The sequence below is a fragment of the Miniopterus schreibersii genome (assembly GCF_964146895.1).
Source record: "Miniopterus schreibersii genome assembly, chromosome: 2".
NCBI classification, from domain to species: Eukaryota; Metazoa; Chordata; class Mammalia; order Chiroptera; family Miniopteridae; genus Miniopterus; species Miniopterus schreibersii.
The window spans coordinates 171845612-171870642 of record NC_138102.1 but is presented as its reverse complement, the minus strand read 5'-3'; the positions used below and the strand labels follow the sequence as shown (position 1 = coordinate 171870642).

Genomic DNA, 25031 nt, shown 5'->3' with positions numbered 1-25031 from the left:
CTGGTGAGCGCTTCTGGGAGGGTGGAGGTGGGGGAAACATTTAGCCGGGAGAAGCTAGCTTTTCCTTAAGCCCTCCGCAATGATGCGGTCCTTTGCTGGGTTTCCAAACCGTGTCAGATACGTTTCCATCTCCCCCCGCACGGATCTCTGTGCGGCCTGCTCTGAACCCTCGGGATGTCCACAGCGCCTGCCGCTGTCTGACTCAGTTTCACGCTCGTTTAGAAAGCTGGAATTCAGGAAAAAACCGTGGAAGGTCTGCCCGGCGCCTGGTCACCTTAGTTGGTGGTTTCTGCTCTGACTCCTGGGAGAGGGTGTTGGGATTTGGCGTTTGGTCCTAAGCAGGCCTCACAGCCTCCTAATAATTCATTAGCTGGGCAGCGATGGGGCGGAGAGAGCACATTACGGAGCTGATTCACTGCGCGTGCAAATGCTGTTCCCCAAAGTCTCTGCTTGAATAACAGAACTGAGCCCCCCCCTGCTCCAGCCCCCTCCCTCCACCTCCGCCACAGGCTCTGGCTGCTCGCGGCACCCCGACACTTTCTTGTCAACCGCCCAGATTTGCCCTTGAGACCTCCAGAGGGAAAAGCCTCCTACGCTCAGCGGTGACTAAGTTACAGGAGTCGGTTTGCTGCATTGTTTGCTCACGGTCATTTAAGATAAGACAATAAAGACGTTGGACCTGTGCTGAAGGTGTTTGCCCACCCTTCTGGAAACTATTGATCCCCTGAAATGAATGACGTGAACCGGGAAGCTATTTCCATTCTCTTCTGCAAATGTAAACCACAGCTCGCTTTTCCTGGCACGATTGGTCATTTCCCTTGAAGTAAAGCTAGTACGTAAATGATCTTTTTTTTTTCTAGCCAACCCAGAATGTTTTTAAGCAAAAGAATGACTTAGAAGTAAGTTATTAAACCTTGGGCATTGTTTCAGCTTTTTTTAAAAAAAAAGAAAGAAATGTGATTCTTTGCTTTTTATTACCCTGCTCTTTCCCTTCCTTGATGCTACCTCGGTAGCTGCCGTGTTTTAAATATTGACAAGATGAGATAGTTTTCTGTTTATATCAGCAGTCGTCTGTCTGTGAGATATGGACGAATCAGAACGCTGGATTTCCTTTCTCAGCCATCCATCAGGTTCATAATGTAAGGCTACCAACGGGTCTTTGCTTGTCCTGAACTCGCGCTGTGTACCGTGTTGCAAAGTGTTGTCGATGGCCCTAGGGACCGTGTCCCGGCAATGCAGAAAATTCGTGATGTCTAATGACTCCTGAGATTTTTTTTTTTTTAATTATTATTATTTTTTGTCTATTATACTTCATTCACTGTGCCTTGTGACTAGTTGGCGTGCGAACATTGTCCTAAAGTGAGAAAAAGACTTGGTTTTGAAGTCTGCGGTTCCAATCTGTCCCGTGTCAGTTTTGGCTTTCACCCCGGGTGTCTGCGTAACTTGCTTTTACAGGAAGAAGGAAACCGGTAAACAGATATATATACACATGTATATATCGGTGTTTTTCTGCCCCGTTTTGTACTTCCCCCTGTCCATGGGCTAGTCCACCCATTGTGTCTGTTCTCCAAGGCCCATGCGCTTTCCTTGTGAGAAGTATTTGGGTGTGATTTGCATGATGTTCTGACTAAGTTTTCTGCAGATGTGGGAGGAGGCTAGCCAGGGGCGGCCTGTGACAGCCAAGAGTGGTTCTCAGCCTTTTTCCATCCGACAGTACTGAATTGATCTTTGGAACATGTGTGAAACCATGACCTATTTTACTTTGAGCTGCTTAATAGTATTCAAATGTTCCCATTTCAGCAAAATTCTTCCGTGTTTGGAAAGGGAACATTTTAATGTTTGGGTTTTTCGAGATTTTGTAGTTTAAAATGCAGTCCTATCTGCACATCTTGTTAAATTATTCCCATTGGCCAGCCTACTGTCTGAGAGGTTGAGACATGGGGTTGAGAATCACTAAGCAGAGCTCTTGGGGTGGCATGCGAAGGGCCCCTCTCGGTGCCACATCAGGCACACCCCTGCTCCTGTGCATGGGGCTTCTGGCTCTGGGGGACTCTGGGGTCTCTACATTGCCTGGTGCTGGTGCTCTGTGATCGGGCAGTTTCTCCTGAGCCTATAAATGCTAAAACCTGCTGTTCATGTTCAGAAGTGGCCATCTCTGCTCTTTATCATCAAAGGAACAAACTTATTAAAACCAACTGCGTTTGACCAAACTAGCATTCTTTATTCTTGAAAGTTTTTTAAAGGAACTACTGCAGCATCCTGCTGCTGTGTGTGTGAATGTTTGGAGGAGGCTTTTCCTTCCATTCACACCCAGATATCCATATACGTATTTATAAGCATAGAGCTAGATGTAGCATTCTTCAAAGCCTTAGAGATAACCGAAAGTAAATGTAATCACAGAAATCTTATGTATGATTGTTTGGGGAGCCCATCTCCGATATTCGTCAGAATTATTGAAAGTAAAACCTTAAAATAGCAATTGTCATTTAAAATCATTTTAATTTTTCATTAAGTGTTCTGAAGAAGTAGGAAATAATGTTTGTTAATATCCAGATCTAAATTTACAAGCAGGTAAGTGGGAGCAGTCCCTAATAGAAAAGATGAAAAAGCCTCAGTTTTAAAAAATCAATTAAATTGTAATTTTAAAAAATTTTTTTAAGATTAATAGAGGGCTTGATAATACCATACCTCACTGTTCATCTGAGAAAGCCAAGTCATGCCTGGCCTGTGTGACTCAATTGATTGAGTGCTGTCCCATGGACCAGAAGGTCATCAGTTCAGTTCCCGGTCAGGGCACATGCCTGGGTTTCGGGGTCCACCCCCAATAGGGGGTGTGCAGGAGGCGGCTGAACAATGTTTCTCTCTCCCTTCCTCTCTCTAAAATCAATAAAAACATATTTAAAGAAAAAAAAAAGGAAGAAAGAAAGCTAAGTCATAACCATGGCTTTTATTTACTGACATCCTTAGGATGTAAATAAGTTTTCTCAAGAAGAAAATAAGAATAGAGACAATGTTCCCCTTTGTATTCTTAAAGCATATAAAATATGTAGTGTCTTCAGTTTCCCTCTTTTGGGGAGAAAGCTGTACGATGAAATGTGTCAGCCTCTGCCTTAGGCATCTAGTGCATACGAACTGAAACCATGCAGCTTTGCCACCTTTTGCAATAATACAAAGTTTAAAAGCTGCATTTTGGACTCTGCCATCTAATAAAAATCTATCTGTAGACTTTTGTGAATTTTTTTTTCCAGTGTTATGACTAAATTCAGCTACTGGTTTTATATTTTTCAGCTGGTGGTATGAGACATTTAATTTAATGACATCATTCTAAGTACGACCCAATTATAAATCCTTCAGTCTCAGCCAGACGATGAATTTCTTTCTAGTTGGCGGTTGGCAAATACCTGTTACACCGAATCAGTTCTCCATTTAAAACTCTAATCTCAAAGTATACTTTTTCTTTATATTAGAAGGTTGATTTTTATTTGCGTTTGAAGGGATAGTTAATACAGTACATTTTCCTCTGTGTAACTGATGTATCCTAAAAGAAAGAAAGAAATACATACATGCCAAGGAAATGAGGTTTTAAGTCATGACCAAGTTATTGGAATATTAAGATCATTCAATACAAGAACCTACAGGAAACGTTTCCTCCAAGTATTTTAAGCTGTAAAGAGACAGCCTGAACACACTTAGGAAGAGTGGCTTGAATTATTTTCATATTTCTTATGTAACTACTTAAGCTTTTTAAAGAGTACTGTCAGTCAGTGATCATTAGAAATACATCAGAATATACCCCAGACATTTCCTATTTTATTTTTTATTCTAATTAAATATTATTGCTTCATTGTACCCATGTTTAGATCTACTTCATTAAAGATAAGCTTTTGTTATAAACCGTTATTTGAGGCAAAAGACCTTTTAGGTCTGTTTGATTTTTATTTCATATTTAATAAACATTTTTACTGAAAGATTATTGATTTTTTAAATTTAACTGAAAAAACATAGGTATTATCTGGGTATGAATGCACTATTTAACAGAAGCTAATAGTGGGCTTCACAGTTTGAGTTTATTTTACATATAAGGCAAAACCCCATATCGTCAATACTCTACCTAGCTCCTCCTAGCTCATTCCTGCTGTAATTCAGCCTCCAGAAGGGTTGAGACCTAAAGCACCCTTGTTCTCTGAACTCTTTTGTTTTTATTGTCAGTCAACCAGGTGAAGCTGAATCCCACCTGAGGGCCAAGGCCACATGTGCCCTTTACAACAGCGTAATGCCAAGTTCATCCGTTCCTGTTAAATTCATTCCAAAGAGAAAACTCATCATCTGAGCGAAGTCTTCTAAGCATTCTTAGATCTAAGGTTTAAAACAAAGAAGTTGATGAATATCCAGGAAGAAAAGAAACTTATTTTCTTACGGATTCAATCTTAAGAACACTTTGCCCTCAGGTTGCAAACGAATTTCTGGAAATAGCACTAACTATAACAAAACTCAATTTCTGTTTCCAGAGAGATAGATTCAGCCACGGTAGAGAATTTTAAAATATTTGAACCGGAGCAATGTTCCAAGGCCAGAAAGAAAATAAAGTAAGGATTATATTTCTCTTCCCTGTAATTATCTCCCCCATCCTGTCTGATCACTCGGGAGTCAAAGCTGGTGGTTTATGATTTCTGGACAAAGTAGAATCATAGGAGAGCAGATGATGATGCCGTCTAAGCAAAGTTAAGTGGATGCACCACTAATGTCTTCAGGTGGTTATCTCATAAGAAGTCCGGGTGCATTTTAGATGGAGGTGGTTTATGCTGGCGCCTGTTATTCGCCAAATGGCTGCTACAGTTTATGTTGGATGATGTCAATATTTGGATTAGCATTTGGCTGTAGTTCTGCTTTAAGTGTATGGAACTCACGTTGAGGTTCAATTATAAAAGTGCCTGAGTTAATGAAACAATTAGAGAATGAGTTTGCATATGATTTGCATGCTTAATATACTAACACCTGAAATGTCCCCATAACCCCGGCTTCACCCCACCCATCCCCTCCTCCTGCAACCCACGGTGCCCCCAGCTCCTGCTGTGTCTGTTTAGGCTGTTGTGATAACTGCCTGGTGAGCTCGGCCAAGGTTACCTCTGCTAAATTGTGACAGGGCTAACATGAAGATCTGATGCTTGAGTTGAGTTGTCACATCAGCAGCCCTGGATCGAAGGATCTTTTGATGTCCACCAGCTCCTTTTGTATCATTCCACGGAGGTGCTTGCAAACTTCTGTTGTTTTGTTAACAGTGTTACCTGTGACTTAAGTGTACGACACCTGTTTGCTATGTTGTTGTTGCTTGGAGGGGGGAGAGGAGGGAGGAAGGGGAAGAAAGTTAGTGGGGGAGATTAGAGGATGAGTTGCTAGATGCTGGGAGAGCTTTTAATTAAGAACACGTAGCTGCCTGTTTCCAGAGTCGTAGCAATTATCACGTAGAGGTTATTACACTCAGCCTCAAAATAATATTGAAATCCGCATAGCCTGCATTTTTTAATTTTATACTACATTTTTTTTAGAGCAAATCACAGCCAGTTGCACTGAAGACTGGAGGAGTAATAAAGATCCAGATGTTTGAGAAAAAAGGAAGAGAAAGATTAAAATAGGAAGCAGAGGAAAACTTAATCCTGAACCTAATTGTGGTCCTTGTTTTTACGTAATAAACATTCATATAACGATAAAGAGAAAATTCAAGAATGAATCAGGGGTGGACCATAAAACAGACCAAAAAATGCTAAAATAGATATCCCAGGTAGAGTCCTAACAGTATCCACAGACGGATAGAAGAACACGCCATCTACACGTAAACCAGCACCTGGAAGAAAGCTGGCTCTCGGGGTAGCTCAGACCAGAGCCCGAGGGGAGGGGGGGTTCTGGCTGGTCACACGCTCCAGTGAGAAGCCAGGGAAAGAGCATGAGGCTGAGTTTGCTCTTCCTGGGCCTGGGGTGACCCACCTCCAAGGGAAAAGCTTCAGATTCTCTGTCTCTATGAAAAGGCCTGTGCATTCCTGAGGGACTCTAGAATTTTCTTCTGTTTTTTCAAAGCCACTTAGAAACCCCTAGAAGGCAGAGCCTGTGCCTGACACTTTCCAGCATGGTCTGTGACCTTACAGGCAGCCTAGTGGAAGTCCGAAGTGCACAGGGGAAACTGGGATGCTGGTCTGCTTCCCCAAAGCATGCATCCTGGTTAAGCTGTTCCTTGAGAATTGTGCTTATTAACCTTTGGGGATTTCGAGGTTCTTTCAGAGAATTTAGGGAGCGCTCTGGGTTTTCTTTCTCCTACAAAACAAACACCTACGTCCAAAATTTTGCATTGTTAGCCTAGGCTCCTTGAAAATCCTGCTTAAGGAATCCCACGTTTGCTAGGACTTCTGTGGAAGTTGGTCTCTAGCCAAGGTTTGGCTTGGTTTGGAGCTCATGAGACCTTTTTATATTCTTTCGACTCCTAAGAAAGGTAATCTCTCATAATCCTATAAGACCAGCCAGATTCAGGTTAGAAAGAGTGGCTTTGGACATCTGCCCACTGTCTAGTTTTATTTATGTCTGTTTGAGAACAAAGAACTGAATTTTGAAAATTCGGAAAAGAGTAAAAAGATCTCCAGTGTGTAATATCTAAATCAGACTAGAGTCCGGAAAAGAGCTGCCAGCACAGGCCTCTGACGTTATAGGTCCCCCACTAAACCTTTATCCAGGCAGACCTCGGAAGATTGCCCTTCGCTTTATCGAGTTTCATGGAAGTCGTGTTTTTTACAAATGGAAGGCAAGCCCCTCCGCTGCAAAAAGATTATGACTCTCTTTACGATAATACTCGATTGCAGTGGTCTGGGGTCACCTGCAGTACCTCTGAGGTATGCCTGTAGCAATAAAACAGTTTGAGGCGAACCTCATGGAAAATGGTCAATAAAATAATGGATCTGCCTTAGTGGGCATATGTGTTATGTGATATCCCACTCTATGCGAATATGCTTGTATTTGTGACTCAGGATCCTCAAGTACATGCATATGCATATATGACCAAACATGGTATTTTAATGTTTAGTCTCCATCTGTGCTTCAGGTTTTCTGAAGAAAGTAGCTGAGTACATCCCAAACAATCACAGTGGCATTACATCAGTGCAAATGAATTCAGGAGGGGAGTTAGTCATGCATTGGTAAATCTTTCTTCTAAAATGTTGTTTAGTATCACACAGTACCTTTTCTCCAGAGATAAAATTATTCAAAGGACATGGTACATGTCGTATTTGGGAATGGAAATTTATGGAACCGAGTACTCTGCACATAAAAGCAATTCAAGCTAAAAATTTCATACAGTCAAGTTTAAAAATCAGAAAATTCTTTCAAAGATTGGGTGTTCTTTTTTCCTGTAACAGAAAAATATGAATTAGTAAATCGTTTATTCATATCTTAAGTATCTTTATTTTTAAATTACTTTACAGAATCATTCTAAAAACAGAAGAACTCCTTTCACACCTCAAAAATTAACTCAGCTAACATATAAAACCATAATAATCAGGAAAAGTCCTTATGTACATATAATACACGCAGATGTATGTGCACATGTGCAGCACACGTGTTTAAGATGACCTCAGGCCAGCTGTAGGGAATGAATTTTGCCTGCTGCTCATGTTACCTCTAGAATAAATGTGATTTTCAGACAGGAGACTGGGGGGAACCTTCCATCACCTTGCGACCTCCAAATGAAGCTACAGCCTCAACTCCAGTCCAATACTGGCAGCACCACCCGGAGAAGCTCATCTTCCAGTCGTGTGATTACAAAGCTTTTGTAAGTTACCTTGATTTCAGCATTTGGGTATGCGCAGGGATAGAGGGTAGATTTCTGGCTTCTTTACTTTTATATTGAAAATATACCAAAATGTCTATCTTACTAAAATGTTTCCCTGTCTTTTTGTTTTTTAAAGTAGCCCTCTCTCCGCAGAGGAAGTCCAAAAAAATAGAGCTTTATGACCCTTTTAATGTTATGTGCTTAAGATCTGTTTACCCTTTTTATATAGTTGTCTATTTTAAAGGCAATGTCATAAAATCAAATCTTAACATGGAAATGAGTATAAATATAGCACATAGAGACATCTCCATCCACCAGCGGTCTCAAAACACTGGGCCTACCCCCTTATAAAAATTCCAGACTCTCTTCATCATTATCGGTAGGATTATATTACTAGGTATTTTTTTAATAGGAGAGGGAGTCGGGCTTAGCAGAGAATTGTGAGTAATCTAAACAGATAAATGATCAAAAGATACCATAGGTGTGGGGGGCAAGGTGGTTGTCATGGCTACAGCAGGAAAAGGAGCTGAACCCTCGGAGGTGCATTGAAACTGCTCTCAAGTGTTTCAATTAGGACAAACTTTCCCGATACCTTAAAAGATAAGGGTTTCGCCAGGATCGTTTTCCTTAATTAAGATGTGGGCGTTCTGGTTGTCTCACAGCAGGTTGGGCGTTTTTGTCACTCCGTGTGATCTGCGCCTCTTTCACTGCTTGCTTATCTCAAAGCATGCGCTCCCGTTTCCATAGCCATCCCCCCGAACCTGGAGGACTGAAATGCCCCCTTTCCCTCCAAAGTTCAAACGCCGCACCCCGAGGCCTCCTGGACGGGCCTTTCCGAGGGCCCTGGGCCGCGCCCTCTGCCGCTGTGCCCCTGCCCACCCTCTCCTCGTTGGGGACTCCAATACAGAACTGGTTGCCAACCCTGTTTTTTCAGAGTGCCGGGGAGGGACTCCTCAGTCACGTCAGGGACAGGATTCTCTTAATTCACTTTACCACACATAGAGCTCTTTTTATTTTTATTTTAAGGAAATTCGAGAAGGAAAGATGACAGATGGAAAGCACCCTACCGAAGCTTCAGAAAGTTGAGGAGGAGTCCCTTGAGAGGAAGGCAAAATAGATATTTTGCTAAAAACCGTTTGCCCCAGCCTGGAGCGTGAGCGGCGTTTTGTACTAAGGCAGGATGGATCCCATCACCTAGCAGCCAAGTGGTGGCTGATTCCTGGAGAAGTCCCCCAGCCTGCTTTGTACCCCATTCAGCCCCCGCGGTCCGTTTGCACCAGGGACTCGGCCCCCTCCACTGTGGGACAAGTGAGATGACACTGTCCCTCCCCTTCTCAGGGGCATCAGCCCTCAGGGGCACACGGCTGGGAAGGGGAAGGTCCAAAAGGGCTCTGGGCCGCGGGGCAGCCTGGTGTTGATCATCCGTGCGGCCCGGGGTGCCTGGTGCCCGGCTTCTCAGCTGCCTCACAGCCCTGTCATTACAGAGACGCCAGTGAGATTTATTTTTGCAGACGTCGCTGCCTCAAAAAAAAAACAGCGACAGGGAAAACATTTTTAGATGCCCCCATTTTGCAGTTCGATATGATTGGAAAGATGGAGCCTTTAGAAAAGGCTGCAGTCTTGTTATCAAGAGCAATTTACAGCTTTCAGAGCTGCGGTTCCCTCTGCTGTGTCCTCGCTGCAGAAGCATTTGTTTGTCAGGACTAGTTGCCGGTCCTTCTGGAAAGTTGTGCGCCAGCTTACCAGCCAGGAAACCAGCTCACCCAGCCGGTGGTACTTCCACGGGTGGTTTTGAACGCGATGCTCGTATTTGTACTTATAAATCGTTGCATTTTTTTTGTATTTTAGTATTTAGGTTCTATGCTGATAAAAGAGCTCAGGGGGACGGAATCAACCCAAGATGCTTGTGCAAAAATGCGGGTAAGTTTGCCAAACAATTTTATTTGTAGTCGCTGAAAGACTAAATACTGGGTGTGGGTACAAATTGCCGCTTTTCACGTTACGGTTTTTTCGGCGTGCTGGCCTGCTGAGTCGCGCTGGTGGCACAGGGGGCGGGCTTTGGGCTGTGTTCATGGTTATGCTTGAGCTGGTGTCTTTTTTATGTATTTATACATATTACATTTACTCTTATTTTTAAAGATCGAAAATGAACTGTATATACATGGGTCGTTCTCCAAATTAGGAGGAAAATTATCTTTAGTTTACTACAAGAAAATGTTTCCAGCACCCACTTGGCATTCTAGATACCGAATCTTCCTTAAAAGGAAGCCAATTAACTAAAATTTATCAAATGCAGAAGTACTGAGAGCATGTTATATAAAGCTGACATTCTTTATGAGGCTCCTTAATTATTCGTGTTTTAGTATAAGCAGCACATTCAACACTGAGTTGAACCATATAACAGTGACTGTGGACAGAAATGGCCATTCCAAGCACCCGTGCTGGTCGCTGCTGGATTCCTCGGAGTCTGTATTAGCCAAGCCAGACCTCGGACTGCAGAACCACACTCGCTTTTTCTTTCATGTGTCCCTTAGTCTCGCTGCCTCCAGAGCAGATGTATAGGGATTATAGCAACATCTGACTGACAGCACAAATTAAGAATATTGGACTTACTCCACGTAGCAACTAACCAGAGTCAACTTTAACATCGTTAGCGAGCGAACCCTAACTTTTATTTGTGGCCAGTTACCTCGTCATTTATTTTATATGAGCAGCTTCTGGTGGGAGATATTTAAAAACATGTAATTGAACTAAAACAGTTAGGAAGGTAAACATGTAACACCCGCTCATGGAAAGCTAAATGTGTGCGATTCTTCATGAAGTTGCGACCTCAGCGTGGGATTGCCGATTTAAGATGATGGCCAGTTCAATAGCAGGCAGCCCCAAACAGTTTTCTTTCTATTTGATGTAGAGTTATACATAAATTCTCAGCACCAGTGAGTTTTTATTCTAGGTACTGTGTTTATAAAAAAAAAACAAAACTCTGATTTGTTTCAGGAACTCTAAGTCTAGCTCTGTGGCTGCTGATGTGGCTCAGGAGTCACTTTTTAGTTATTATAACTGCTAACGTTTACTGAGTGCCCATCTTTGTGCTGAGTCCTGTGCATGTTCATCTATTTCATCTTCACCACATACCCGTGAATTAATATGACTATTATCCCCATTATACAGGTGAAGAAACTGAGGCTTAGAGAGGTTAAATAGCTGCCCCCAGGTCGCACAGTGAATAATTTGCCAGTCTGGAACTGGAACGCTGATCTGACACCAGAGCCCAAGCGTTGGCGACATTGCCCGGCTTCTCCTGGGCCTCGTTTCCTACTCAGAAAATGAGAGCATTGGACGAGATGCCCTTCAAGATTCTTCCAGTTTTTATAATTCTGGAAACCCTGTATTCTAAATATACATACGATCTAAATGATGTCACCAATGCACAATAAGAAAATGGGAACGTTTTTCAATCAGCAAGCCCTGTGATGATTTTAGAGCTATTTGTGAACATACCTAAGAAGTTCATTTGGCATTTCTGATTTAGTTCTATTAACTCGGCTCTCTGGGTCCGGCTACTTCGATGCTGTAATCAGCGTAAATAGTGGGTAGAGCACACAGCACCATTTACAATACAGCCGATCTGTGATTTGAATTTCAGTCAGTTTCTTGAAATTAAGTGGATCTGAAATTTCATTTTGCTAGCTATAGCAGAGCCATTTTAATAGTCTCGGCGGAAAATGATTTAGTTAAATACTCATTTGTTGCTTAAAATGAAACAGAAAAGGCCCTCTACTTACAAGCCATTCTTCTTTGGGGCCTTTTTTTCTGGTTTGCTGCTCTTGGTGTTTATTTTGAGTAGTTTACATGAAAATAGGAAGTTTATTGCTTCTTAGAATATCACAGGCCCTTATTTCCCCCATCTTGATTGAATAAGTGTCAGCCTTTGATACAGGAGCTAGAGTTGCAGTCACTGTACTCACCAGAGCCACGCAGACGGGGGAGCAGGGGTTAGATGCCATCGGGGACTATTGGGCTGTGAATTAGAACCTCGCCGACTGAAAACGGTGTGGATCTCAACATGCAGTTCATTTTCAGTTTGAACCTCAAGTTGCTGTGTCCTCTGTTTTCCGGCAGTGCAGCTCAAAGTCCCGGTATAATCAGCCTCCCCGGGGGAAATACTTTAGGACATAGATGATCTTAAAAGTTGATATACAATAAGATCGTTAGACAAAAGTATTGTAGATTCAAACTTTACCTGGTTTACTCTCTTAATGGAAAAAGGAAGTTTTCAATTCAGCTGTCTGCATTTTAGCTGAAATTAAAATTTCTTTTCCAGGAAGAAATAAATCAGTGTGGTTCCTTACTCTAAGAAATATTTTCTTATGTGCAGTTTGGTGACAAAGATAACTAAGATGTGGCTCCTGTTCTCACTGAGTTTACAGCCCAGGGAAGGAGTCTGACATGTTAACGTTTCATTACCCCAAAGGAGCAGAAGTATTACCATAGAGGTATCTTCATGTTGACATCAACCTGAGGGATTGGCACCAATGATCCCAAAAATGGCATACAGGTGTGGTCTCATAAAATCATTTTATTAGGACTGATAACAGGTAACACTTGAGAACTGTGTGCCAGGTCCTACATGAATGATTATATGCATTAATGCATTTACTCATGAGGTAAAGTATTGCTATTGTCCCCACTTTACATATGGAGAAACAAAGGCCAAGGAGAGCAGCGTCACCCAGCCAACAAGTGGTGGAACCAGGGTTTGAACCTAGACAGTCTAACTCCACCACCCACACTCCGAACCCAGGCCGTACCAGCTCTCTAGTGAGCCAGTACAACAACGTTTATTGTCCTGTGTTTTAAAATAGTTGAAAAGATCATTTATGTTGATAAAGAAATAGCTTGCCCTGGCCAGTGTGGCTCGGTTGGTTGTGTGCCATCCCATGCACTGAGAGGTTACTGGTTCAACTCTCAGTCAGGGAACATACCCAGGTTTCTGTTTCAACCCCAATCGATGTTTTTCCCTTTCTCTCTCCCTCTCTCTCCCTTTCTCTCTCTAAAATCAATAAAAACATGTTTTTAAAAAAAAGAAATAGCTTTAGAAACCCTCAAAGGACCTATAAGATTAGCACTGGCTAAATTAAGCCATTTAGGTACAGACATATGTAGTAATTTGGGCTATATTCCAATGTGTTAACATAAATAAAAACTTCAGGAGAGTTTTTTATTGCATCTGTAGAGACTGGAAAATGTTTCTTTCTGCAACAGTTAACTTTAATACATTCACTTTGCCCCAGCAGAAACTAAACACGGTTTTCTCAGAATCATTTGGAGTGTTTGGTAATCACAATTGGTTAATTTCTAAGTGTATCTAAACCTGTTTACTCATCCTTAAGGTCCCCTTCAATTCTGAAATGAAGGTAATTCTGCACTAATCTTCCTGGTGTTTTATTATGCACATATTATTTCAATTAAAAATATGCCATAATACGCTAACATTTGTGAGATGATAGTAATTCACATCATTCCATAATATGGAATCACTTCTCTGTTCATTCAGGTTAACCAGTCTTTTTCCTCTTTAGACAGTCTTAAGATTTTTTTTAATAGAGTTTTATTTTTTTGAGCAGTTTTAGGTTAACAGAAAATTTGAGCATAAAGCACAGAGAGTTCTCATGTATACACTCCCGCCACCCCACCCCCCTTGCAGTTGCCCTCATTATGGACATCTTGCATTGGCGCGGGGCATTTGTCACAGTTATGAACCAATATTGAGACGCTGTTATTAACTAAAGTCTATGGTTGACCTTTGAGTTCACGCTTTATGCTATACAGCGTTTGGGTATTGCATACACGCATAATGCCATGTATCCACCATTACAATATCATAGAGAAAGTTTCACACCCTAAAAATGCCCTGTGCTCCCTCCTCCATTTACCTCTTTTCTCCCCTGCCCTCCTAGCCCCTGGCAACCACTGACCTTTTTACTGTCTCTGTAGTTTTGCCATTTCCAGAATCTCATATAGTTGGAATCGTACAGTATGGTCCCTCTTCAGACTGGCTTCTTTCACTTAGCAGTGTGCACTTCAGGTTCCTCCATGTCTTCTGTGGTTTGATCGCTCATTTTTTTTTTTTAATCACTGAATAATATTTATTGTATGGATGTACCACAGTTTGTTTGTCCATTAACTTATTGAAGGCCATCTCAGGGGCTTCCGGGTCTTGGCGATTATGAATAGAACGGCTGTAAACATTTACATGCAGGTTTTCATCTTAAGATTTTTTTCCCCCCCTGAATTCAAACCCTAAATAATTCTCCTCTTAAAATTATCTTCTGAATTGTGTCAAGTGAAGAAGAACCCATAGGAACTTGCGTTAAACCCTGATGATTTTTTTACATACAATGCAATGTTTGCCTTGTCTTTTAGAGTTTTCTTTAAGGAAAGCCTAAAAGATTGGATGTGCCTTGATATTGAGGCACACTTTTAGGAAGGATGATTTCTATGAATTGTATATTTTGCTCCTTAGTAGTGCAACTTGGCTGCTTCTTTCCTTTACCATGACAGCTTTGAAGACATTTCCATGTAAAAATAAAATCTAAAAACATTTATAAGTAATGTGTGAGGAGTTGTAAAAAATATTTATTTAATCCGAACATAGTTGTTGAGTGATGCCTTTATGTTTGTTGCTGGCTGGGTTTCCCAGCGAACTCGGTGCTTAGAGACAGTCTTTCCTCTCTCCTTAGAAGAGACTCAAAACTGAAGTGGTGTTCAGTTCTTCTGTTTCTTATACAAATCCCTCAAATTCCTTCAATGAGAAATTGTCATTTTTAGGAATAATTTTAGGGACTACTTCTTAGGAACCAAGCTGGGAAAATCTTATGAACAACTTTTTTAAAAAGTCTCTGTTGCCCATGTTTCAAGGAAGAATAAAATCTTTTACCTTTCACTCTCTCCCAAGTACTACACAAGCCAGGTGAATGCAGGTCTAAGCCCGTAAATAGTGTGTGTGTGTGTATGTATTAAAATAGCACTGTGCACAAAGAAACAACCCCATTTCTAACTTCTCATTGCTGAGTCTTGGTCATGTGTACTTTTTGCTCTTCATACCCTTGTTCTCTTTATTGTTTATTTTTGAGTTTATTGCTCTTGTTAATGGCTTTTCTCCTGTCTAACACCCACTCCTATCTTTTAATTCCCAGTTGTCTTAAGCTCTCTTTCTAAATGTGTTGAGTCACTTGTCATTGGTCCAGATATATTGCTCTGCTGAATGTTCGTTGTTGCAACCACCGTTTCCCTGCCATGTAGCCCAGAGATTATGCAGTTACGCTCACAGATTTTGATTTCACTTCTGCTCTCTTTTGCCATGGTGTGCTGTGCTTTAAAAAGCTAAGCGAACGTGTTCGTTCTCAGAATAATAGGAAGAGCTAAAATCTGTTGGTGTTCATTTATGCTTAGCACTACATTATGTAATCCTCACAACAGCTCTACAAAGCAGACGCTTTATTAACATACCCATTTTCCAGATGAAGTAAGACAGAGAGGTTAAATAGCCACACAGCTCAGAAAGGGTGGGGCTTACACAGGGATCCAGATATACCCTCCTGTGCTCTCTCATTCACTGCACAACGGTGCCCCCTGGAGGAAGGAGCTTATCAGTGGGTCCCTTGGTAAATTCAAGATGATCACACACGCACGCACACGCGCACGCACAAACTCTTTAGTTGTACTTACAAGTGATGGATTGAAAAGTCAGTGTTTCCCCCCACACACACATTTACAGTTGGCTTTTCAAATTAAAAAGTTCATAAATTTTTAAAACTTTACATTTTCTAATTACAAAAGCAACACACAGTGATTGTCATCTAATTTTAAAATAGAGATACAGAAAGGAGAAATTAAAAACCACTGTAAATTTACCACCCAGAGGTGGTAAACTCTTCTCTGTTAACACCTTGTTCGTATGTAACTCCCAGACTGATTATTTATGCATTCAAGGGCATTACTTTTCTACAAAAAGTGGAAATACTCTGTGTGTGCTGTTTTATATAAGTCTATTTTTAAGGGCACTACTTTTCTACAAAAAGTGGAAATATTCTGTGTGGGCTGTTTTATAGTCTATTTTTAAACACAACAATATAATTTGAAACATTTTTATTTTAATAAATACTCATCCCCAATATTATTTGTGGCGGCTGATCAGTATTCCAATTTATCACTGAACCAAACTTCTTGTTGGACATTAGGTCGTGTCCAATTTTTTCAAATTATAACCAATACTATGGGTAATACCCCTCTGCCTAACTCTTTTAAACTGGTCTGATTATTTCTTAGAATAAGCCGCTAAATGTAGAATGGCTGGGTCAAAGGTTATACACATCCTGAAACTGGGTGAGAATGGCCAGATTGCCTTCCAAAAAACCTGTTCCAGTTCAGACCCCCAGAAGCAGGACACGAAAGCATGTTGGCATTTGCTTGCCCCATGTCTCAGGGGCATACACCTAATATCTTGAATGTGCTCCTAGTTGAGGGAGAATAGGGAACTTTTATGAGAAAACCGTACATCTTCAGCATGACCGCCGGGCCTGTCGGCTCTCTGACCGACATCTCTTCTAGATGTAACTCCACCGTCTGTCTTTATGAAGAATGTTTATATTTTCACAGCCCCTGAGAGATCACGGGAGAATTCAATAACTCTTAATTGCTCTGAAGACCAAGAGCTGCAGTTAAGTGCTAACTAAGGGTTTTTGGAAATCACTTGTCAAGTGGAAAATAGTGTGTTTTGATAAATTAACTTCTCTCTGCCTTAATGTAGGATGCAGTACATCTGAGTTTACCTGCACAGTGGCAGAGAGCGGTTCTGACAGTGACTTTCCATCAAACTCATCAGCCGCATTTTGAGAGCAGAAGTTCTCAAAGTGTGGTCCCCAGACTAGCAGCCTCTGGAAATGGGTTAGAAATGCAGAATCTTAGGCCCCACCTCAGCCTCACCGTCGCCTTCTGCTCAGGCTGCTCTAACAGAAATGCCACACACTGGGAGAAACTTACTCCTCGAAGTTCTGGAGGCTGGGAAGTCTGGGTTCGAGGCACTGGCAGGCTCTGTGTCTGGTGAGAGCTCTCTTCCTGGTCCAGAGGGAGCAGTCTTTTCACTGTGTCCTCCAAGGGCAGGAACAGAAGGGGAGCCCCGTGGCACCCCTTTCATAAGCATACTGGTCCTTTTCACAAGGGCTCCACCATCATGCCAGAACCACCTCCCCAGGGCCCTACCTCCTAAGACTATCACACTGGGTGCCAGAATGCAACATATGAATTTTGGTGAGACAACTAGTCAGTCCATAGCACTTACTGAATCAGAAACTGTAGGGGTGAATCCCAGCGTCTGTCATTTACCAAGCCCTCCATGTGATTCAAATGCACTGGAGAGTCGGAGAGCCCCTGCCTTGGTCCACTGGGCATCCAGTGAGAGGCTGCTGTGTAGACAGGCTGCCCTGGCAGAATCCCTCTGCCACGGTGCCTGGAAACCAGCTGGAGGAGTGGAGATAGAGGGCACTGCCTTGCACTGTGCCAGATTTGCCCGGGTGTGAGTCACTCTGGGGGACAGCAGCCGTGTCTAATGCCAGAGGAGCAGTTCTCATGGCTGCTTGCCCACGGTCTGGTCTCGTCACGTGGCCTTCCGTGGGCTCTGTGCTCGCCCAGCCTCTGTATCAGAGTTCCTATGACCAGAAAAGCCCTTGAGAGGTCATTTAACCTGATTTCCCAGCCAAGTGAGACTTATCCCTAAGTCATCAGTGACAGGTAAAAGTCCAAACTATTTCTAAAGACGTCCAGAGGGAAAAACGTCCCAGCTGCCCCAGTGATCCTTGTGCCCTCTCAGGAAGTCTGCCCTCATCTCGGTGCTGCAATTGGAGCTGGGTTTCTGTTGCAGAAATGAAGGCTTCTCTCCCGGAGGCTGGAAAATGACAAGATCTGTGGAGCTTTTGCCACCCCATGGGAATCTCGCGGTTTATCTTTAATCACATCTGAGGTTCTCCAAGTTCTTTCGAGGCCTCCATGCCTGGCTCCAGGCACTAGGTTTCTCTGAGAAGTTTGCAACGCGGCGTCATGCCCATTACCATTCGTGAGTTCATTTGCTCATTCATTTAACAGTCACGGATTTCAGCAGCTGGTAGATTGAACCCGATGAAATTGCTGATATTTAGCCATTTTTGACCCATAAAAATGGCAATTTCATAGGGTCCAGCCTAAGACCATGTGTTAGTCATTATGGGGGAGAGAAATCGAGACAGGTGTAGGCCGTCTCCAGGAGCTCCCCTGTAGTGAGGGAAACAGAAAACCCCGAGACCCGGGGCAGAGGTCATGGGCGAATGGCAGGAGTAAGAGGTGAGCCGTCCCATTAAGTCGGGAGGCCAGGCCAGGCTCTCCCCAGAAAGTGGCATTGAAACTGAGTTTGGATGGCTGATTTGTGGTCAGCTTCTATCTCTCATACCTCCTACAACATACCTACTTTCACTGCCTACAGAGTCACCACAATAATGCTTGTTTTGTGTATTTTTAATCATTTGAAAGTCACTTAGGGCTACCAAAAATAATTGCTTGATCCTATTTTAATTTACTGGCTGAAACTAAATGTAATAATTAAGCTTTGAGACTAAAGAAAATATTACATGGCCTTGGCTCAGTTGGTTGGAGCATCGTCTTGTACACCAAAAGGTTGCAGGTTCTGTCCCTGGTCAGGGCGTGTACAGATGCAACCGATCAGTGTCTCTCTCTCCCATCGATGTTTTTCTCTCTCTCTCTAAGATCAATAAAAGCATATCCTAAAAAAAAAAAAAAAAAAGAAAATATTATATGGCGAAGTCAGTAGTGTGACTCAGCACTGGTTATCCAACTAGGAAGCATTCTCAGGGTGGCCATGTGTAGGTTAAAAATATACTCTAAGTTGGACGGCAGTAGACCATCGGGAAATCCACTCCCCATCTGTGCCTCAAATGCCCTGGAAATGATCAGGCTGTTGTAAGAATGAAGGGTCAGCGACAGTCTCCCCACGGACTACCTCGCTCTCTTGCTTCTCTGTGCTGAGTACCCGGCACAAACTGTTCTTACCAGGAACATAAACGCCAGCCCCAGCCCTGCGGCTCGGCACGCACTGCCCCGGCCGCCAGCCTCTTTGCCCCCAGGCACCCTGGTGAGGGCCGCGCTGGGAGCTCGGCATCGCCGTCGCTCCGAAGGGTGTCCTCACACTGTCGATTCTGCATCGGAGGAGAAACTTGACGCCCAGGACATGCTTTAAGGGTAACGTAAAAGCACCGATGGCCATTTCTGACCTGATTTTTTTTTTTTTAATATATCTTTTATTGATTTCAGAGAGAGGAAAGGAGGATAGAGAGAGAGAGAGAAACATCAATGATGAGAGAGTCATTGATCAAGCCCGCAACCCGGGCATGTGCCCTGACCAGGAATCGAACCCCGATCACCTAGATCCTAGGTCGACACTCAACCGCTGAGCCACGCCCGGCTGGGCATTTTTCTGACCTGATTAAAAAAAATAAAAATAAAATAAAAAGCTGTCATGTTAGTCAATGGAAAGGAAAAGAAAAAGAGATGCATGGCCACCCCCACCACCGTCATTCATAGGAGCCTGTACACCGCCTGCGTCATCGGCACCCCGGTGCCGCCTCCAGTGGGGAAAGCAGGGACCTTGGCACCTCGAAAGGGAGAGAAATGGCCACCCTTTATCTCTTCTTTGCTCAGCTTGGCTGAGCACACGCCACGGAATCTTTGTATCAGGACAGAACCCCTCGCCGGTGCCTTCGCTTCGGCCCGGGGGCCCGCGTCGGGACCCACTGCCGTCCGCGGGCATCGCTGGGCCCTGCCCCTTGCCTGCCGCCTCCATTCTCCTGCAGCTGCCCTTCGTCAGCCCAGCAACAAGCTTGCCAGCTGCCAAAGCCAGAGGTCTCACCCAGGAAGCCCAGGAGAGGCGGCAGCTCCTCCGTGTGCCCGCCACCGAGCTAGGCACAGGTTTTTCGGCCTTTTTAGTCCTCAGGGCTTGGGCGCTGTGCCCACCTTCTAAAGAATCTTCTTGATTCCCGGCTCTCAGGCTGCTTCCATCTGTCAGGGTCTCTCACTGACTCTCCGTCCTGCCCCTGCCTGTAAATATTCTCTTTCCCTGAGGGGTGGTTCTTGGATCTCCTTTTGCTCACTCCTTGAGCCAATCCCTCTGCTACCATCTCCTCAGCCACCCCCTCTATGTGGATGGATTTCCAGATCTGAGATATATATATTTATTAATATAATCCATCCATTTTATATATATATAAAATATATGTAAATTTTTTTAATTTTAGAGAAAGGGGAAGGGAGAGAGAGAGAAACATCAATGTGAGAGAGAAACTTTGATGGGTTGCCTCCTGCATGCACCCTGACCAGGGATCAAACCAACAACCTGGGCATGTGCCCTGGCCGGGGCTCGAACCGGAGACCTTTCAGTACACGGGATGACACTCACCCAACTGAGCCCCACCAGCCAGGGCTCCAGATCTGATTCTTATTTCTAATTTCCTCCTGGACATCTCCACCTGATGATCAAACTGAGCACATCAACAGGATTTAACGCAAAAGCGTGCTCCCCTCCCGTGTTCCTTATCTCAGCAAATGACCTTTTTACCTGTGACATCCTCCCGCCCACTCATCTCCTGGCGGATCAGTTAGCAGATCTTCTCGAGTCTTCCTGATCGGAATTATGGCCCCGGCGCGTTCTCCAGCTCCTCTACTTCTCCCCGGTGCTTGGGGTCTCTCGTTGGGATTTGCACCAGTTTCCTGCCTCCCTGCACTCAGCCTCTCCTTGTTCCTGTCCATCCAACCACTGGAGCTATCTCCCTGCAGCACAGATTTGACTGTCACTCCCTCCTTAAAAGCTGCCGGTGGATCCCAGCTCAGCAGAGCAAGTCACAGTCTTCCAGTCCTACTGCACCAGCCTCATCTCCCACCAGTCGCCCACACCCACCACATTCTTTCTGATTTCCAGGACTGTGTGTATGCGTATGTTGCTTCTGCTGCTAAAGCAGCCTCTTTTGTCTTCTTTTGCCACCTGGAAAATTCCTATTTGTCTTTTAAGAACAAGTTCAATCACCCCTGGCAAGCAATTAGTGTTTGTTGAGTGAATGAATGAGTGAGTGAATGAAAGAAGACTTGCCCCACTCTCTCACGCAAAATGAGGCTCTCCCTGCTCTGGAGACACTGTTCATATCTCTGCCACATTAGTGGCTATTTTGATGGTAGCTGTTCATTGTACCAGACCAGGCCAGGAATGTGCTCCTCTGCCTCTCCCTCTCCCAGGGCGGACATCACCCCCAGCCCTCTTCCCCACCGAGCCCAGACAGGCTCAGGGTCCTTCTCAACACAGCCCTTCAGACAGCCCTTGTCAGCAGACGGCACACGGTTTGAAGTCTGTTTGACGTCCCCTGAAGTAGACTCTGAGTTTTTCCAGCAATGAGCTCAGTGAGCTGCCTAATATAACCACTCAACTGCTAAAATGAATGAGAAATGGGTTTTTCTTGTTTTAATTTTTAATTTGGGGGGGGGGTCTTAATTGCTAAATAAATGTTATTTTAACCTTATGTTAGCTAAATATTGTTTCATGTTACAAATATATCTGTTCAGGAGAATATATTCATGGCAAGAGATGAGATAACTGTTTTGTTATAATCCATTGTTACTTTTTGCAAAGACTTCTTCACAGTCACACGTTCAGTCCACCAAACCACTGCGTGTGCCTGCCACGGTCCTCTCTTTCCAGAGTTCAGCCCACCACATTGCCTTAAAATCAGTGCACTGCATGTCATTTCTTCTAGCCTTGCCTTTGATTTATCTTGCACATGATTAAGAGTTGGTTGGATAAAACATTAAAAAGATAAAAGTATCTAACCTTACATTCCAATTTCATAATATCTCTTTTTGGCAATCACAAGAGAAAACTGGTGAGTCTGGGAGAAAGGGGCGCCCTAGGACACTGCTGGTGGGAATGCAGACAGGTACAGCCGCTATGGAAAAAAGTATGGAGTTTCCTCAAAAAATTATAAATGGACCTGCCATTTGACCCAGTCAGTGATCCCACTTCTAGGAATATTTCCTAAGAATCCTGAAACACCAGTCAGAAAGAATATATGCACCCCTATGTTCACAGCAGCGCAATTCACTATAGCTAAGACCTGGAAACAGCCCAAGTGCCCATCAGTAGATGAGTGGATAAAAAAGCTGTGGGACATTTACACAGTGGAAAACTATGCAGCTATTAAAAAAGAAGGGTCTTTTTATCCTTTGGGACAGCATGGAGGGAACTGGAGAGTATTATGCTAAGTAAAATAAGCCAGAGAAAGACAAACATCACATGATCTCACTTAGTGTGGAATCTAATGAACAAAATAAATTGACAAACAAAATAGGTCCAGAGACACGGAAGCATGGAACAGACTGAGGGATCTCAGAGGGAAAGGGGGAGGGGGGCAGGAATCGATTAACCAAATAACTTACATGCATATATGCATAACCCAGGGACCCAGACCGTAGTGTCATGAAGGCCTGGGATGGGGCAGGAGCTGGGAGGAGGGGGGAATGGGGGGGAAATCGGGGGCATCTGTAATACTTTCAACAATAAAAATCAAATAAATAAAAACTAGTTAAAAAGCCCTTGAAAAGAGCAGCTTTTTTTCTATACTATATGGAACACCTAATAAATATGAAGTCCATTATCTTTCTTTGAAACAGGTGTAGTAACTGTCAAAACGATGTGTCAAAATAATCAGGACGTGAAATACCTTTTTGGTGGCTCACGTGAGAGGCAGTATAATTATCATTATCGAGGTCAACGGCGTCGTTCACACCATACAACTAAAGGCCGCCGTTAATTCTCGTCACATGGCAGAATTTAAAATTGGAAAATTGGGAAACACATATAAATGAAGAAATAAAGTTCATATTTCCTCCCAACTCCCTACGGTAGGAAGGTGACCGTGCGGTGCAGTGAACAGTGACGAGGGAGCAGCCGGGGGAAAGGAGAGGCGGGTCTGTAAAGCCCTGGGCTTTTCTGAAATAACGTTTCTCTGCATCCACGCTGAGCCGTAAAGCCGATTCTGTTTACTTTCTAATGAATGTGTGCTGCTGGCGAGTGACTGAAACGGCACCCACTCACCTTCGTATGTGTTTTCTTTCCTGTTACGCGCCCACCTGTCCTGTCTGGAACATCAACCAGGCTAACTGTCAGGTAGGTCCCTCTGCACGTCTAACGCGATTATGAGGGGAGTCTCCACAGCGGGAACAGTAAACAGACGGCCGGCGCCGGGGTGAGGGGTCAGACAGAGCGGGAAGGGCACCTGCTGAATGGCGCGGGACGTCTCCGCAGCTGCGCAAGGCCGTGGACGCTGCGGACTGAGCGCGTTAAGCCGGCGTGAGCATCTGCCTGAGAGCCTGGCCTCAGGGAGCAGAGCCTCGTGAGCTGCTAAGGCGGGTGCCCTGGGCCTGCCCGTTCCGCTGCGGCTCAAAACACAGGCGGCACCCAGGCGGCCTCGGCGTGCCAGGCGGTTTCCTATCCTGTGCGGTCACGGCGATTCCGCTGTAAATACACCATCGACTGTCACGGAGTTGGGCAGGTTCAGGAAAAATTCACAGCGATGTATTTTAAACCCCTTTTTAAAGTATGTATTTAGGCATACCTGTGCCTTGAAGACAGAGTGGCTAGGACGAGGGAGGGGTGGTACCTGTTTTGTTAAGGCTGCACGCGCCCTTGGAGGTAAGCCTGGCAGGGCCCGGCGCGCAGAGGGACCGCCGTTTGAAATTGCAGTAGGAGGCAGCGTTGCTTTCTCCCTTCGGCGTCGGGGAGGGGTGCTCCTTCGCCCACACGCAGCAGCAGGGCAAGCTCTTTCTAGAGCCTCCAGTGCAAGACAGACCCTTTCTAAGCCCCAACCACAGCTAAGCCCAGGAGAAGGGAGATCTGCATTTAAATTAGAGCGTGTCTGCTGCGTGAGTGTGTGTGCGCGTGTGTTGTTATTGAGCTCATTTTAATCGTTCAAGAGAAAAAATAATGTGCTTCAGTTGCCATGCAACACAGACTGCTCTCACCGCTTTCTAATTTTAATTTCAGAAGTCCACAGAGCAAATGAAGAAGGTCCCTACTATTATTCTTTCAGTCTCGTATAAAGGAGTCAAATTTATTGACGCAACAAATAAGGTGGGTACCGCACCTCTCCGTGGCTTCCATACCAGATCGGTCCTGAGCGTGTGATCTAATGCCCAACATGCCGCATTTCAATCACTCCCCACCCCCCGAACTCCATGCTCCCTAACACAACTGCGCGCACACACACACACACACTCACACATATTATACAGGAGGGCACGTTTCATTTGGGGAGATTGACCTAGGATTGCTACGCACGCTCTGCGTGCACTTTTTTTTGAAATATGTCTTTATTGATTTCAGAGAGAGAAAAGGAAAGGGAGGGAGATAGAAATATCAGTGATGAGAGAGTCATTGATGGGCTGCCTCCTGCATGCCCCTGACTGGGGATCGAGCCCACAACCCGGGCATGTGCCCTGACCGGGAATCGAACCCCGATCCCCTGGATCCCAGGTCGATGCTCAGCCTCTGAGCCGTGCCCGGCCAGGCTGCTTGCACTGTTCCACGGAGCCTCCTCTAATAGACTGTGGCCACTCACTGGATGTAGAGAGCATTAGAACTGGAAAAATAATTAGAATGAAAATGCAGCGATGGCATCTTTCTCCCATCAAAGGAACTGTCCCCCGGTGAAGGGCTAGAACATCTGCCTTTCTCTTTCTCTAGAGATACATATGTCCTTTCTTTTGATACATGTAATGAACACCTCACACAAGGAACACATTCTCCCGACTTTGGTACTTTATAACTGCGTTTAATTCTCAGCTGCTGAGAAGGAAAAGAATTTCCACTATATTGTTTTCTTAAGAGACACAATCAGAAAAGAAGGCCAGGCCGTGCTGGGAGTCTGCTGGGACTTTGTACTCATGGTGGGCAGAGTTTGGGGGACCCTGGTCAAGTGTGGACAGCTGGGTTGTCTCTAAATTTCCTTTCTTGGCAAAGATGACAGTACGAGAAAGGCTGGGTGTGAACCCTCTCTCTCCCTAAACTCAAAGCTGACTGGCTCCTCCTCACAAAACCCTCCGATGTCCATGTGTTTTATTCCTACACCTTCCA

At 44.1% G+C, this 25031-nt stretch overlaps 1 protein-coding gene across 7 annotated transcripts in view; it reads left to right on the top strand.

The window, feature by feature from the left end:
* Positions 1-25031, top strand: part of ANKS1B (ankyrin repeat and sterile alpha motif domain containing 1B) — a 694015-nt gene that overhangs the window by 641354 nt on the left and 27630 nt on the right. For 2 of the 7 annotated variants that reach the window (XM_081128688.1, XM_081128689.1), the window contains exons 20-24: positions 1068-1139; positions 7682-7810; positions 9659-9730; positions 23055-23066; positions 23943-24029. In XM_081128688.1, coding sequence (XP_080984814.1) covers positions 1068-1139; positions 7682-7810; positions 9659-9730; positions 23055-23066; positions 23943-24029 — 372 coding nt within the window. Of the gene's footprint in view, positions 1-1064; positions 1140-7681; positions 7811-9658; positions 9739-23054; positions 23067-23942; positions 24030-25031 lie in introns of all 7 variants that reach the window. The other 5 variants (XM_081128687.1, XM_081128692.1, XM_081128690.1 and 2 more) reach the window with 3 other exon arrangements.